The sequence below is a fragment of the Diuraphis noxia genome, unplaced genomic scaffold (assembly GCF_037042655.1).
Source record: "Diuraphis noxia isolate RWA-SAM2 unplaced genomic scaffold, SU_Dnox_SAM2 contig0005, whole genome shotgun sequence".
NCBI classification, from domain to species: domain Eukaryota; kingdom Metazoa; phylum Arthropoda; class Insecta; order Hemiptera; family Aphididae; genus Diuraphis; species Diuraphis noxia.
This window is the reverse complement of record NW_028301715.1, coordinates 42,016,237-42,032,606: the sequence shown is the minus strand read 5'-3', so window position 1 is coordinate 42,032,606 and position 16,370 is coordinate 42,016,237. Positions and strand designations below refer to the sequence as shown.

General features: G+C 29.5%; 2 protein-coding genes across 4 annotated transcripts; both read right to left on the bottom strand.

Annotated features, from left to right (window-relative positions):
* Window positions 1-169: 169 nt before the first annotated feature.
* LOC107171035 (neuronal acetylcholine receptor subunit beta-4-like) lies at window positions 170-6,847 on the bottom strand. Of its 2 annotated transcripts, none has more exons than XM_089229123.1 (10): window positions 6,604-6,847; window positions 5,593-5,812; window positions 4,138-4,415; window positions 3,787-3,941; window positions 3,440-3,484; window positions 2,960-3,066; window positions 2,627-2,843; window positions 2,006-2,219; window positions 1,667-1,819; window positions 170-796 (listed from the first exon to the last, which is right to left on the bottom strand). In XM_089229123.1, the coding sequence occupies exons 1-10, from the start codon at window positions 6,674-6,676 to the stop codon at window positions 447-449; spliced, it is 1,812 nt and encodes a 603-aa protein (XP_089085249.1). In that variant the 5' UTR covers window positions 6,677-6,847; the 3' UTR covers window positions 170-446. The 2 variants fall into 2 exon arrangements, with proteins under 2 accessions (XP_089085249.1, XP_089085250.1); XM_089229124.1 differs by having other exon boundaries at window positions 4,147-4,415.
* A 1,670-nt stretch (window positions 6,848-8,517) lies between these two features.
* On the bottom strand, window positions 8,518-15,253 carry LOC107171034 (uncharacterized). 2 transcript variants are annotated; one of them, XM_089229119.1, is made up of 14 exons: window positions 14,830-15,253; window positions 14,488-14,751; window positions 14,274-14,414; window positions 14,038-14,200; window positions 13,856-13,972; window positions 12,691-12,830; window positions 12,428-12,608; window positions 11,755-12,366; window positions 11,483-11,611; window positions 11,272-11,418; window positions 10,921-11,068; window positions 10,329-10,475; window positions 9,083-9,183; window positions 8,518-8,963 (listed from the first exon to the last, which is right to left on the bottom strand). In XM_089229119.1, coding segments are annotated over exons 1-12 (2,166 nt in total). In that variant the 5' UTR covers window positions 14,832-15,253; the 3' UTR covers window positions 8,518-8,963; window positions 9,083-9,183; window positions 10,329-10,353. The 2 variants fall into 2 exon arrangements, with proteins under 2 accessions (XP_089085245.1, XP_089085246.1); XM_089229120.1 differs by having other exon boundaries at window positions 12,700-12,830; window positions 14,830-15,252.
* Window positions 15,254-16,370: the final 1,117 nt, after the last annotated feature.

Below are 16,370 nucleotides of genomic sequence, written 5' to 3'. Positions count from 1 at the left end.
ACAATAATTTATTTCAACGTACCTACAACCTACCTATAACCTATAGTACCTATAAGATTATAATTTTTTTTTACAAAACTACAGTTCAGTCCAGAAAATAGTTCACGTTTAAAAAATAAAGGAATTGAGTTAATTTTATGCAAAAACAAATTGATAACAGTTAAAACACTTAAAAACAATAGAGCCTCTTTATTATTTAAGAAATTTAATTAAGTTTAGTTCTTTTACGTATATATTATAAAACTGTGTTTTTCCATCATCAAAATTAAAGTTAACCTTCATAATCAAGGTCTTTCTATCAGTCTATCTCATCCACGAAAAAATCATAAATACGCAACTGCTGTTACTACATGATACGCCTATTAATTGTTATTATATTTTATTACCAAGTATATACTAGTATACAGTCCACCATTATATTGTAGAATTAATACTTTTAAGATCGATCAAAACAGAGCAGCAACGGAAATCTTGACCGACCGCAATACGACCACGGTAATCGCGAAAAATATTATGAACACGATTCGTTCAAAAGCAGCTATGACGATATCCCATAGGGTCGTCGTGGTCTCTTGTTCTGCGTCGAGTCTTTGGTCCAACTGGTCGTAGACAAAGGTCCGGGGTGAATCCAATTTTGGCAACGCCAGAAGTTTTGTCACGATGGGCGTGGTCAGGAATCTAGTCAACGCGAACGGAGGATGACCGCTGTCCGTCTTGCGATTGTGTACCGTTATGAGCAGCGATGAGATGAACGCGTCCATCGATATCAAAAGGATAAGTTTCAAATATCCAAGCACTGAAAACAAAAATGCATTTAATTCAGCCCTATACATTACCTGGATTTTATAAAATTTTATGATTCATATTTATTAAATACAATTAATTTTTATAATTATCATTTTATACCTTATAAATTGATAAAATAAAAACATTTTTCCTCATAATATTATTACTATACGGGGTACTACGATGGTGCAGCTAATTAGTCTATTCAATACGCCGTATCATCATAATATTATTAATATTGTTGGTCTCACTCTCGCATGTTGATGATATTGTTCTAAGTTACAACACTAAGATTATAGGACCTTGGAAACTTTTTTTTTTTTGTTAAATGAATAAAAATAATATGTCCAAAATATCAAATATATGCCTTTAAATAATTGAATGGGTATGAATATGTATGACATTATGAAATTAATAAATTAATATGTTAATTATTACCTATTCATTCAAAATATTTTATACGTTTTTATTATATAATATTATTTAAAGAATAAATAATTTACTATAGGTAAATATTTGAAGTTTCATATTGTAGACGTAGTAACACTTACAATAATAGGAACTTACTTAACTCTTACCTAAAATAATATGTCTGTAAAAGCATGTATTACCTAAGTATGACACTAGTGTTATTTTATAAGAAATTTAAAAAAAAAAACAAACAATTAGGTAGTTAGTAGTTACTAGTTACCTATACCCATAGTTAAATATTACCAACAAAAAAGCATTCAAAATCGTAAAAAAAGTATTACATTAAAAATGCTAAGTAAATAATTTAAGTGAAATTACAATTAATAACAATTATTTTTATATGAATAAACTGATGATAAATTGATAACTAAGCTATCATTAAACGGGTAATATAGAATATAATACTTACTCAAGTCTGGTGGAAATTCAGCGAAAACCGGTACATACTTCGTCATGTATACAACGACCATTATTGAAAGTGTGATTGATACACAAATTGTCATGATTTTTGATGAGGAATTCGGCATTAAACTAAAAGATGACAGCCATACACAACTGATCACTGTATAAAAGAAAAATCTATTATAATCACATTTCAGTTTTTCCGGCTTTCTAAAGGATTGCCATTAAATGTTTTTATGTTCCAATCCAAATCCAATTATTAATTGACCATATATATAGCAGATTATATATTGATTATTAATCAATATATATAACCTGGCAAAGTTATTGGAGAAAAAAATCATACGTATTAATGGGACGTAAAACAGTTTCTCGAGAATTTTCGTGTTTCTAGATATTTCCACCACTAGCTGCAGTGAATATTGCGGGGGGCCGTCTTTTGCCGAATTGTCGACGTTGTTGATGGATGCCACGATATCGTCCCATGGAGTGCTGTCTTCTACGTACGAGCTCGTCATCTTTTCGAGTATCCAATCGGTATGAGACACTTGAAAACATTCCTGCATGTTTTTACAATATCAAACGGAATATAACTCAATTGCACCCAAGCTAATAGCCATGTATGTGTGTATGATACACGGTACACCAACAAGGAGAAATACATCTCAACTATACTCTATCCAGCGAGAGATCACACCGACTATATGTGCATTTCAACGCGACACCCCACCATCGAGATTACCGCGGTTGCATTATGGCAGGGTGTCGTATACATGATGGGGATGCGCAGTAGAACCGATTTTTGTCTGCAGGCCACGGCGTAAGCTCTATAGCTGGACAGAGTATACTTATAGCTAACTATAATAGTCTATATACACGTCATACGATATTTATTAGAGTTATTAGACGTAATAGATACTAGATGTGCATTTGAGCGGCATGCCCGTCCGTGATTATAGGTACTTACGGAATTTTGATTCTCTTTGATTTCATAGAAGACATTGGATATTTTATGCGACCACGTGCTCAACAGTATGGTACACTTGTGTTTATCCCACGGCCAGGACGTCAAGTCAATGTCACATTTGGTTCTAACGTCAAATTTAGGTCTCCATGTGACTTTGCCATTGTTGTCCACGGATACTTTTGATTCGGAAAACATACTTGTAGCAGGATCCATAGCGCTGAGAACGGAAATAGACAGTGTTTACTGATTACAAAATGTTTATAACGAAGTAAGTTATCGTCATAGCTGTAATATATGTATATATATAATATGTTAATTTATAATATATCATACTTGTGAAGTACTAGTTCAGGTTGCCATAATTCGTAGTTCGATAAATGCAATTTGGAAATATTTTTATAGTCCTGAGGGTTCCAATGGATACTGTTGTCAGTCCATTCCTGTCCAAATAACAATTCAAAAACAATATATTAAATATAATACATATTGTTATAAATATTACATATACCTATATATGACTGTTAATACCTGGTTAGGTTAAGTTCATACAGTAAAATCATAAAAAATGTATACTAAAATTCATATGGATGACAATATATTTCTTAACATTGTCACAATAGAAAAAACTAGTCAATCCGTCTTAATATACTGATACATATATATATATTGTATAATACGGGAAATATCATTTGGAGATTTTCCGTGACTAAAAATTAATCTGTTAATTTTCTATTTAGTTTTTTTTCCTAATTTAGTTTTGACAGATTTATCCGTCAAAACGTATCCACTAATGGAATGCAAAAATATACTTACAAAAGTTGCAATACCCCGAAGTGTGAGCGTCGAAGTCATGACGTCCTACAACATTAAAAAAAATCAAACGAATCACTCTAACGCAATAAACGTATACAACAATACGTTATGTATTTATTCATGCAAAAACAAAATACCTATACATACATATCACATCATATTTGAACATGATATTTATTATATAGTACAAAGACGGGCTTAAGGTGGAGCGAGGAAAAGATCAATTTTTTAAAGGCAACACCTCAGAACATAGTTTTTTTTTTTATAATGCGAGGTCCGAAATGTCGTACAAATTTACGAGGCCCGTGGTCGGAGGCTTCAGGTCGGTTCTGTCATAGTTTACTTACCAAATGTATGAACTTGAAGTTACTAGTTAGCACCACGTTTAACACACGTTGAGCGTTCGTCGTCGGATCGCCTCCGAACATGCTGCGCTTTTTCAGTACGTCCCTCCTGAGTTGTTCCATGGATGTCATGAATTTCTTCGTATAATCAATTCTGTCTGAAACGCAATAACACATTTTCGTTTGCATAAGAATGCGATCGTCGATACATTTCACGCAATATCGATTGGATGCGATGTCCGCGATTTTTTCGTAAATATAGTACAAATATATTTTTATTTTTTTATTGGTTAAGCATCAACTACATAGGTTATTACCTATGTAAATATATTATATACAATATTGTTAAATAACCTCTCGTACCCGGCACCGCAATCTTTGGCGTCACTCGCGCCAACGGGTCGGGCTTACACTTGAACATCCATTTGCAAACCACTGTGCCCCACGAACTGAAGCTATAATACTTGACCGGTATCGGCTCCGGGTCTATCCAAAAAAGGAACGGCAAGCTTTCGCCGTTTTTTCCGACCTCGATCATCCCGGTCTGCTGGGACGAGCGTACCCAAAAACCGATGGGACTATACATGTCGAGGATTTTTTCCGTATTAACGGTGGCCACCGACGTTAACTCTCTAAACGGTTAAATGTATACAATATTAAATTTCGCTAAACTATATGTGTATGTTTATACCTATTTATAATAGTTGTACCTAGTTGTAACATGTTATATACTTAATGATATTATGGATACGTACACAGGCGCGGATTCAGTAGGGGGGCGGAGGGGGCGCCCCCCCCCCCCGTAAGCTGTGTTTTGTTTAAGAAAAATGCCCAGTAAAAAGATTTAAAACTAATTTTAATACGTTGAGTGCCGCGGTCGACGGGTAGTAGACAATTGTCAATTTCTATAGGCTTATTTTTGGTCTTATAATTTACTCGGTTATCAGAGCAATTCTTCCGTTTATATACGTGGTTATTCAGTGAAACGTCTTCTTTTCAACGGTGTATTCGGGTTTTATTTTCATTCATTTTTAACAAAGTAATGGTTATTTTTTCCCAGAAAACTGTCGATGACGGCGACCGCGACAATCATTGTATACATAAATATATTATACTTATATATTATTCTTATATACAGTTGTAATATTGTAAAGTTATAGTATAGTTTTATTACAAATACTAAATAATAATTATTGATTATAAAGTTGTATTAACCATAACTGTTTCGTGTAAGTTATTTTTGAACACAAATATGTGCGCTTGCCCACATATTATATTTTATTAGATATTTTATTTTGTATGTAAAATATTCGCCCCCCTCTCCCCCCCCCCCCCCCCCCCCCCGTAATCTCGGGCTGGATCCACGCCTGTACGTACACTATATTACAGTGCTGTAGTCCTAAAAAAAGCAGAGGGAATACTATGAGTTATAATATTAAACATTTATATACTATCATTTATCATTACTTCATTAGGTATCACTTTGGTAGAGGGTAAATAACACAGCACACATAAGTACATTAATAATTGTGCAAATTAAAATTAAAACTAAACATATTTTATATAAATTATGTTTTATACAAATTGTCTATCTTAAGTGATTCGCTTAACATTCTTAGTTTTTCTATCAAAAATATTAACAATAATCTAATATTATTTGGTAATTTCACTACAACATACGACCTATACGACCTTAATCAGAAGGTGTACGGAGTTTATTAGAAATAACCAGAAAGTTTACGGCGCATACTCTGCCGTATACCCTCCACTACAGCACTATTATATTGATGTTATAAATTCACATCATACCTGTTGAATTTGCGTATATCGCAAAAACTGTTCGACCCGCCTCCGAGAACGATTTCGTACCCGAACGACGACGGTTCTCTGGCCAACATGATGTGCGCGTCACTTGCCGCTTGCACGTAAAACTTGAACATCACTGAGCCATCCGCCGACGGAATTTCAGTGGCGTTGTTCCAATTCGAATACCCGTAGCCCACCGTGTAAGTGGTCGTACATATTTCGCCTACATTTAAAGACGGCGAGTTGAAACATACTCGTCAAAACGGTATAATACATAATATGATTATGTCTCATCGAAGCATAAGATCAATATCATTAATAATGCTTATGTGCTAAGTTTTAAACGTAAATGCTCAATAATGTTGAACACTAACACCGTGTAAGTGGCGAAACGAACTTAAAATAATCCATAAGCAAACTTACAAGTTACGATTTACACACCCACCCACTCACCCCCAAACCTTAAAAAAATTAGAAGCAATCGCAACGGTCGTTTCGCCAGTGCAGTATATTATACCCATCGTATACGCTCGCCGACTCTCTTTGCGGCCAAAACAAAACGTTTAAGATACCTACCTATTTTATTTGATATTATTCAAAAAAGCATTATAAATATTAGTTTTATGAGAATTATTAAAAAAAAAATAAATATAAATATATAATTATAAAAATAAAAATACTCGCCTAGTCGCCTATGTACTTTTGTCATCATTAATTATTGATCGGCGGTCATTGATTGTGATGACGGCTACCGATTCAAAAACAAATATATCTATTTTGTGTATAGTAAATTAATAATTTTTACCAATAAGACTTATATAGGTATTTAATACTTTTCCACGTGTATAACATAAATTAAATATTATTAAGCTTTTTGGTTTGGCTTAAAAACGAATCGGCCGAAAAGTGAACAGTACGAAGTCGGTCGAAAATGCAGCGGAAATAAACTTATATAAATACATAGTTAATTTATCGTATATTATTATTAGTAATATTTATAATCTACCAACCTACCGTTAATGATCTGCAGTAGACCATGCAGACTCGACACACACAAAATGAGTAGAAATGCTAAAATTCGAAACATAATTCAGACGACGAGACGTTCCGAAAAATTCGTTTTAAACCCGTTATGGATTTCGCTTCGCGTTATGGTATTTAAATATTAATATAAGTGTGTTAGGCGTGATATATACGTTGAGTGGTAGGTACTGTACACACACGATTAGTACAATATCTGAAGTCTGTCTCGCCTCTCGCACAACATTATCGTATTCCGTATTTCAAATTTTTTTACTATAAAAAAGTTATACGTGACCAAAGGGTTACGATAACACTGGATATCGCATAATAATTACAATATCATTATTATAATACACTATGTCCGGTGTAGACGATTAGACGAACACAACGATATTATGTCCCTAAATAGATAACGACCGTACACGAAAAGTATACGCAGCTGTAATCGAAATTATTTTTATGATTCGTAAGTAAACTAATATGATAAAATAATATCAATATGTGGTCTAAATATTAAATAATAAATATTTTACGCCTAAAGAATAATTATAAAATAAATATGAACATACAATCTTTATTATATCATTGTTGAAAATATTGTTTTTTTTTTTTTTTAATTCATAGTTCCTACTAGATCCAATTTGCTGTTAGAAATCAGTGAAGCATTTAATTTTGAAAATCAGAGCATGCTTTCAACTAGCTAGGTACTTATTGTGTCTACTACATGCGCACACAACAAATAAAATATCCCAGTAAAATCATAACATTCATTGCTCCATTCAGAATCTTAAATATCTAGAAATTGCAACGTGTAGATTCAGCTTCTCATTATATTTATACTAGACTTAGACTACTCAGTATACTTTTACTCACTTAATGCACCTACAATGTACATACTTATTAACAGATAATTTAAAAAAATTATTTTTCATGTCAGTGTATTTTCTTGAATAAGTAATTTTTTGTTAAGCACAAATATAATATTATTCAGAATAAATGAATAAATCGACTCCAAAAATGAATATATTATATATTAAAAGATTATAAATAATGACTAATTTCTCAAATTAATAAACAAATTAAAAAGTAATAATTTGATGTAATTAGCTGTAAACATGAAATTTATACTATTTTAAACAACTATTATTCAAATCTGAACAATACTACATCTCAGTATTTAAGGCTAATGTCCTACAGCTGTATATCCAATACAACCATTTATTTGTGCTTTGGAAAAATAAATTGTACACAGGACAATATTCATTCTTGTGCATACAATAATTCCTTACACAAATGCTACAACTAAGTACACATACAGATGAGATATGGTAACCAACTAGAATTTTGTTTTATTAAACTTTACTAATTTTTACTTTAAAAATTATTTGAGTTAATAATGCAATATCCAATTTTCTTAAATAGAATTGATTCATCAACAATTTAACATTCAAACCACACTATGAGTTATATACTACGATATGGAAAGTTGGTGAAAAAAATACACAAAAGTGCGTATGTAAAAAAAAACATACAGTGCTGATCTCATTAAATTATTAGTAAATGTTAAACAAAAATAGCCATCAGTTAAATTGCATTGGAATTGTTAAATCTTTATCAATGATAGCAAATTATTGAATAGAGAAAGCCAATGGTTTGTGCTGGTTTTTTTCATAAAAATTAAAGATTATGTAATAGGATAATTAGACTAATTACTTAATAATAGATCCATTGTTATACTTATAATAAATAATAAATAATAATTGTTAACACATAGATTCATTTAATAATATTATAACCCACAAGTAATTAACAGCAAACACAACAAAATGTGCATTATTAATACATAATAAAATAATAATACAATAATTTTAGCCTACATTTATTTTGACTAAAATACAATAATATATATTGTTTTTTTTTTTGCTGTAATATACATATATAAAAATATAGTGACTCTATAGAATGAGCACTTATATAATAAGGTCTTTTTTTAAGTCACTGTTAACAGTAATATTATAATTAGGAAACATTTATAAATTAAACTAGTAATTAATTTCAAAAAAAAAAAAATAGAATGAAAAACAAAGAAAAAGATCCACACTTTAAAAAACTAACAGTGTTTAAGTCCGAAAAACTATGAATGTGGGTAAAATAAGCTGCACAATATTGTACAGTATTTTTAAAAAAAATAAATGGGAGAAAATATTAAATAATTAAATAATAACAGTGAAAACAAGTTATATTGAATGGTCAATTTGTGTTTGGAGGCTATGGATCTTTGACATCAGTTCGGCATTTTCGATGAAAAGTTCTTTGACAATCATATTATCAGCACTCATGAGTTGTCTATTCTGAATAAAAAAACAATATCAATATCAGTATCGACAGTATCAATAGGTATTGAATTTTTTTATTAATGTTTATTGTTTTCATCAAACAATACACAAAATGAATATAAGACAACACTAACTTGTTCATTACTCATATTAATTTGTTTTTCAAGTTTATCTTGTGATGACAGGAATAATTTTTGTACCATATTAATTTTGAACTGATGCTCATCCCACACAGCTAAATTTAAAACAATTAAACCAATAAAATAAAATAAATTGTTATTCATTACTAGGGTTCGGGACTTATTGCACACAAATTGTAGGAAATATGCATGCACATATGCACTTAAAATAACCGAAATATGCGCAAAAATATGCAACCAAAATTTGGCAAATATGCATTTTGCTCAGAAAATGGCAAAATATGCGAAAATATGCAATTAAAATTTTTGTATTTCAATCCGTTATGATTTAAAACAAATTTAAATCTTACTTAGACTATTCTGCAGTCATTATTAAGCAATATGCAAATGCAACAAGTCCCGAACCCTAGTGATTACTGATTTGTCTATATTGAACAACACACGAGGGTAAAAAAAAATTATAGTTCTTTAAAATAAATGTACTTAACATGAAACAAAAACTGCGTAAATATGCTATAAATAACATTTAAACTGCCAAAATTTGGCAAATATGCATTTTGCTCAGAAAATGGCAAAATATGCGAAAATATGCAATTAAAATTTTTGTATTTCAATCCGTTATGATTTAAAACAAATTTAAATCTTACTTAGACTATTCTGCAGTCATTATTAAGCAATATGCAAATGCAACAAGTCCCGAACCCTATTCATTACTATTGGGGAAATATATTAAATGCTGTATAATATTTAGTCAATGGAGATACAATGGGTTAAATGAAAAAAAAAATGTACAGCATCATAATCTTGTAGAATAAAAATTATGATCCAATTAAACTTCTTTTTATTCTAATTCATCATTGTAATTATTAAATTCATAGTTCAATTGACTACACTTTTAATTGTTTTCCCCCTTAAGATAATTTATTCAAGATATATTTTTTATTGTAGACTTTCCAATTAGTAGACTTAGAATTAGCAGGTAACCATAGAGTGCTGCCATTCTATCGCTTTCATCAACATTTTTAGTAAGTTTTAAACTCTAACTATTTGTTTGAAATTCAATTTTAATAATTATGTTATGATTCAAAAAATAAAATTTTATCAAAAATGTTATTTCGTAATAACTATTAATTACGTAGAGAAAGAAAATCAATGACATTGACACTTTTTGAAATTGTATGTTTACCCAATCTTTAGAATAGACTAAAAAGAATAACCATAAAATTATTTAATTACTAACTGTTGGTCAACTTTTGGTTACTGGTCTATTCATCATGGAGCTTTTGTTCCAGTTCTTTGCACCTCTTAGTATATATGGACATTTCAGGTGTCACACCTGATTGATTTGATTGATTTCCATTTTCATGAATAACTCTTTGTGGGTGTTCTGAAAAACAATATTAGGTTTTTATACAAGTAAATTTGTATAAATTATTAACCAGAAATTATTCCCAGCTATCAACAGTTTTGCTAAACTTGAGTTGTAAGCTTGTGATTATAGTAGTACAAATAAATTAAAATTAAGCTTTGTTTTATGAATCCATGCTAATATTTTAAAATTAAAGGTGCCAAAGCTTTTTTATAATACATTATAATGCATATTATTTGATGGAAATACTTTGTTTTCTTCAGAAACTCAAATTAGCCTAATTTTGAGCAGTAGTTAACTACTATATAAATGCAATATAAAATTAATTTAAAATATTGCTATTGACAATGGGACAAAAGTATAGTATACTACATAATAAGTATAAGATTTAAGTAATGTTCAAATTCAATACAGAGTAAAAACCAAAGTATCTTAGTATTAAACATCAAATTCAACAACTTACTAAAAGTAGGTGCATTATGACATTCTTGTAATTGTGAAATTTCATTTTTTAGTATGTTCCTTCGTTGCAACAAACTTTGGCATTCCATTCCTAACTTTTCACAATTTTTTTTTAAGTCAAACTCCCTGTTGTCAAATTCGCTATTTATCTAGAAATTAGAAAAATATATATATTTATTTATTGTAATATTTATGAGCAAACACTCTTCTTACAAGCTTATAGTAACTATTAAAACATTTCTGACAGAAAGTCTAAAATATTGAGGTAAGTATATAAGCAGAATAAATCAATAATTATACATAACAAATATAAATTGGAAAACAAATATTATATGCTCTAAAGAAAACAAACTTTTAAATTTTCGTGGCATTTCTCACATTCTTTTTCAACTGGAATAACAATTTGAGATTTTAATCTTTCATTTTCAATCTTAAGCTTTTCCATTTCTTCTTCGATTTTTACACAGTAGCTTGAAAATTCATGTTGAATACAATTTATCTGTGGAAATAATGTAAAAACCATTTAAGTAATATTTTGATAAAGATTTAAAAATAATAATTACTTGTTCTTCAAGTTCAGCATTTTCGTCGATTGAAGGTAATTTATTATCAGTTGTCTCTTCTAACAGATCACTGTACTCTTTAATCTTGATTTCTAGATTATTCAATTTTTCTTCACTAACTTTTTTCTCCTATTTAACATATAACTCTAATTTTATTAAAAGAAAAAAAATCTAATTTGAAAATTATTTAACCCATAAACACAGATTAATAATGAATTTACAAACAAATATATTTGTGACAGTTGATACAATTCAAATCAAGAAATACTAACCAATTCATTTAGTTTATGTTCTTCTTCTAATTTTAAAGACCAATATTCTTCACACTCCAAGTATTCATTGCGTAGTGTATCCATACCACGTTCCAATTCAGTACCTTCATCTTTCAACCGTTTAGCTTCTTCTAGTGCTTTGTCTGCTACTTCACATAGTTGATTGTACCTTGATTCCCAGTACTTTTCAATTTTTTCACACTTTTCACGCAGCTCCTGATTTTCTGATTTACACTGATTGTACATTAGTTTTAATTTTTCAACACTATCATTTGACTCTTCTATTAAAGTAGATCCAATAAATTCCATTTCCATTGAATTTTCAAATTGCTTATTCAATGACCTTCTGGTTTGATATTTATTCAAAGGTGAAGAAGACATAAAACTATCAGGAGATTCTTGCATCGATTCTTCTTCTTTTGCCTGTTTTTGTTCGGCATGTTGAGATTGGTCTGATTCAGGCGATTGTTTCATATTTTCTAAATACTCATTGAATTCATCTAAATTACATGATTCAATTTGAGATTGAGAGCCTACAATTGTTTTTATATTATTAACAAGCGTTAATGATGTCTGAGGGGATTTGTGGTATGATATTTGTGATTTTTCAACCTGTCAAAACAAAATAAACATTATTAATCAATACATAGTTTAGAATAATATGTTCACTAACTTTATTCCATGTGTCAAAGTCAGACTCAATTGAATATGATTCAAATGTATATGAATAGTCACTCCCATTTTTTTCAACAGAAAATTCTTTCACTTTACCTAAGCAGTTAGGACTATTTATTTCGGCCAAGAAATTTCTGACATTACCATCAAATGACTTATCAGTATTCACATTTTCTATGCTAAAAAAAAAAATAATAATAACAAACAGAAGATTAATATAAATAAATGCTAAATTGTATAACAGTTAAAACTTAGTATTACGAAACACACAGTTTAATTGCTTCAAGCTCTGTAACCAGTTCATCGTTCTGGTCTCTAAGACATTTATTTTCATTCTTCAAGTAATCAATTTTTTGCATGAGATCAATAATTTGTTCATTATTAGATTCACGTTTTAGTTCCTACAATTCATTAAAACACATTATTTTTTTTTTCATTTTTTTATATAGAATATTTCATATAAATATAGTGTTTATATCTCCAATGAGCAACTACATAATAGCTTATTAGTCTTAATTATATTGGATAACAAGTTTTATTGCAATAACTATTTATTCATATTAATTTGATTTTAAAACTATTTAAATCTATATTTAAGATATTTAAACAAATAAAATATAAAATAATATTGAGTACAAATAGTAAGAACTTTACAATCTAGGTGAGTGATTTGCAGCTACTACAATAAGCTGGTAAGGCAGTTACTCAGTTAATTTTAATTTTAATAAAACATAATTTGAAGAATCATGCAATGCATATGGTAGACTATTATAAATATTTGGACCAGTGAATATGAAAGAAGACTGAGTAGTTGATTTACATACATTAGGGCCTAGGGGTAATAATATTATACAATTCACTTCAGATGTTAAAATTATGGGAAATAGAAAATAAGTATAATTTGGTCATTTTTTAATAAGAAAGTAACAATTGTTGTATGAAAAAGTATTTTTACTGTTGGAAAATTTAGTTCCTTTTACAAGTTATTGTAAAGTTTCTGGTTTCATTTAAGATTATTTACAGAATATTATTTTGAGTTAATTATAGTTTATTAAAATTGGTTTTATTTGCTGAACTCCATGCAATTATGCCATAGGTTAATGTTGATTCTACAAGTGCCTTGTATACGGTTAAAAGCTATATTATAAGCTAAAATGTTTAAAGGCAAAATTGTTCTCATATTTTAGTGACAATCAAGTTGAAGATTAACTTAAATTCAAGTTGATTTAGTTTTAAGAATACTCATGAAAATGATTGGAATTAAGATTTAGATAACATTTATTTTTACCAAATACTTTAAATTAATTAATACCATATCTTAAAAGATAACCATCATGTTTTCACAATTTTCTTAAAAGCTAACAATGGAAAATAATAAATTTTGGAGGAGAATCTTAAATACTTAAAATAATAAAGAACTCATTACCTTAAGTTTTAACTGTGGAATTTCTTGAAGTTGAACTTCTAATAAAACATTTTTTTGTTTTATTTCATCTAAATGTTCATTTAATGTGGTGTTTTCACTTTCTAATAATTGTAGTTGCTAAAAAAAAAAAAATGCATTTCAATAATTACCAATTAATTGTCTATATTCTATTCTAAACATACTTTTTTGTTGCATAAAAGTTCAGAATGTAATTTGTTTTTAGAATTTTGTACTTGTTGTAGTTTATCACCGAGCAAAATGTTTTGGTTAAGTAATTGATCTTTTTCTGAAACCCATTGATCAAGGAGTGTTTTTCTTTCTTCATAATGTTTATGTTCCACAGCACTAAATTATACAACATTTCTAGATTAGAATGTTTGTTTATTATGTTTGATATATCTAAAGACTTTACTCTTACACAATTTTATTTGCTGATGATTTTTCTAATTTCATAAGATTTTCATCAACTTCTTGTGCAAGCATTAATGCTCTATTGTTAGCACTTTCAACATCAGACTTTAATTTATCTCTTTCACAACTCATTTGCTCAATAATCATTCTGAAAAAAAAAAATTGTATCATTAAAGTGAAAATTTATTTAAAAAGTGTTATTAAAGTAATTAAGTTCTTACTTGAGCCATTTAACCTGATACTCATTCAACGAGCTTTGAGCTATTATCAAAACAAATGGTGTATTAATGAAATCATACTCTGTTGATGAATAATCAACAAAATTATTTCGAACTTTATAGAGTTGATTGCTGATAGTAGTCACTAAATCAGGTATATAAACAGAATCCTGGGATGTATCAACCCCAAGTTCTTGTAACAAGTTAACAGATTCTGGAATACCGTAGCTTTCCCATAGTTCAATAATAGTGTTTACACTAACCATCCTATTAAAAATCATGAAATATATCAATATCAATAGACAATACAAGCAATACATTAGAATAAATATGAACAAGACTTACATAATTGATAAATTGAGTGAGTTTGGTAAATTATCTTCTCTATGACAGCATAAATCTCCTATTGTTGATTGAAGCAGGCCGGTTATCTTGACTATTGATTAATTTATCATTAGTCGACTCGAATAATTTTTCATTGCAATAAAAACTTGAAACGTTGTATAGTATACCATCAAATAATTGTATTTTTTATAAACGTAAACTTTTTTTTTGGCAATACCCACATGTTCACGGATCTGACTTGCAATAATATTATGTTTATCCATTATCAATCGTTCTTAACAAACCTAGGCTAAATTTAGCCATGTAACAAACGCTATGGTTAAAGAATATTGGAGATCAAGAGACCTTAAAATTATCTTAAATATTGGTAGAGACTGATGTCGTCCTGGATCATATTATAAGACATTAGTAGTTATTATACTTAATAAGTTAATAGTTATAATTTATAACTTAATAAGAAATAACCGGAAACGGTTGACGTTGCTGCCAACTGGTGGTTGCGCATGGATCAACATTTCAACGCGATGTTATCACTGATATCAGTTTAATCATATTTAATCATATTGTATTCACGGAGTAAAAATAGTGTTAAGTGATGAAATTATGAATAAACGTGAATTAAAATTAATTGATCCGAACAATAATAAAATTAGATCGATTTGTAAAAACATCGGCTGAACGCTATCGATAGTGTTTCTTTACAACCAGTCAGCACTTCAGCAGCTCGGATTCCAGAAACGCAACTGGCAAAGTGGCAAGGGAGAGCCGAGGCCGAACTTTGGGGAAACGCGGTATTGTTCTTCACAAATGATTTTAAAAAACAATTTTTTTATGTAACATATTGATTTTTCCGAAGATCGATTCAGCTGGTAAATGATTTTTAAATCACCAAGTACCAACAGTCAAAATATTCAGCGTCGCGACGGATGACTGATGGTTTTGCGGGGCCCTAGACATTTTGTTTCGTAGGCACGATAAGCTATCATGACACGTCAATACGTCATAGTACTTGTTCGTTTGAAAATTGTTTTCTATTCTATATAACTTACCTAAACATTTTTTTTGGAATTGATGTACACTTGGCCAATTAAATTTTTTTCATAGAATTATTTTGTACTCTTCCGTCACGTTATGATGCAGTAATTTATTTTTACTACCACTCGTTTATTATAATTTATAATTTTATATTTCGATATCCGATTATCATTTTATGACGTTTGTGCGTTTGTCGATAGGTAATTATCGTTAATTCTTTGGTAAGTGTAGAAGGCAGGGGCTACTAAGAACAATTCAAATAATTCAATAAACGTAAAACGACTACATTTACGCAACTTATCGTTAACAGAAAAAAAACAAAACGTAGGCATACTCGCATACTACAAAAAAAATACAACTTATGTACTCTATCCGGGTGTCGGGCATGTGTGCGTCGACGAAAACAATTTTTATACAAATTTCGATAACACATGTATATATATATATATATGATTATGTCATTACTCATTATAATATTATCTATACTAGTCATAATAATAATATTA

What these genes read in the sequence shown, in the direction of transcription:
- LOC107171035 (XM_089229123.1), bottom strand. Translation starts at nt 6,676, where the DNA reads ATGTTTCGAATTTTAGCATTTCTACTCATTTTGTGTGTGTCGAGTCTG. An exon ending in TGCGGTGCCGGGTACGAGAG is followed by an intron (nt 3,942 to 4,137) that starts GTTATTTAACAA and finishes ATTGCGTTTCAG; the next exon opens with ACAGAATTGATTATACGAAG. An exon ending in TGAATTTCCACCAGACTTGA is followed by an intron (nt 797 to 1,666) that starts GTAAGTATTATA and finishes TTTTGTTTTCAG; the next exon opens with TGCTTGGATATTTGAAACTT.
- LOC107171034 (XM_089229119.1), bottom strand. An exon ending in TATCAGGTTAAATGGCTCAA is followed by an intron (nt 14,415 to 14,487) that starts GTAAGAACTTAA and finishes TTTTTTTTTCAG; the next exon opens with AATGATTATTGAGCAAATGA. An exon ending in TCATCAGCAAATAAAATTGT is followed by an intron (nt 14,201 to 14,273) that starts GTAAGAGTAAAG and finishes TGTATAATTTAG; the next exon opens with TGCTGTGGAACATAAACATT.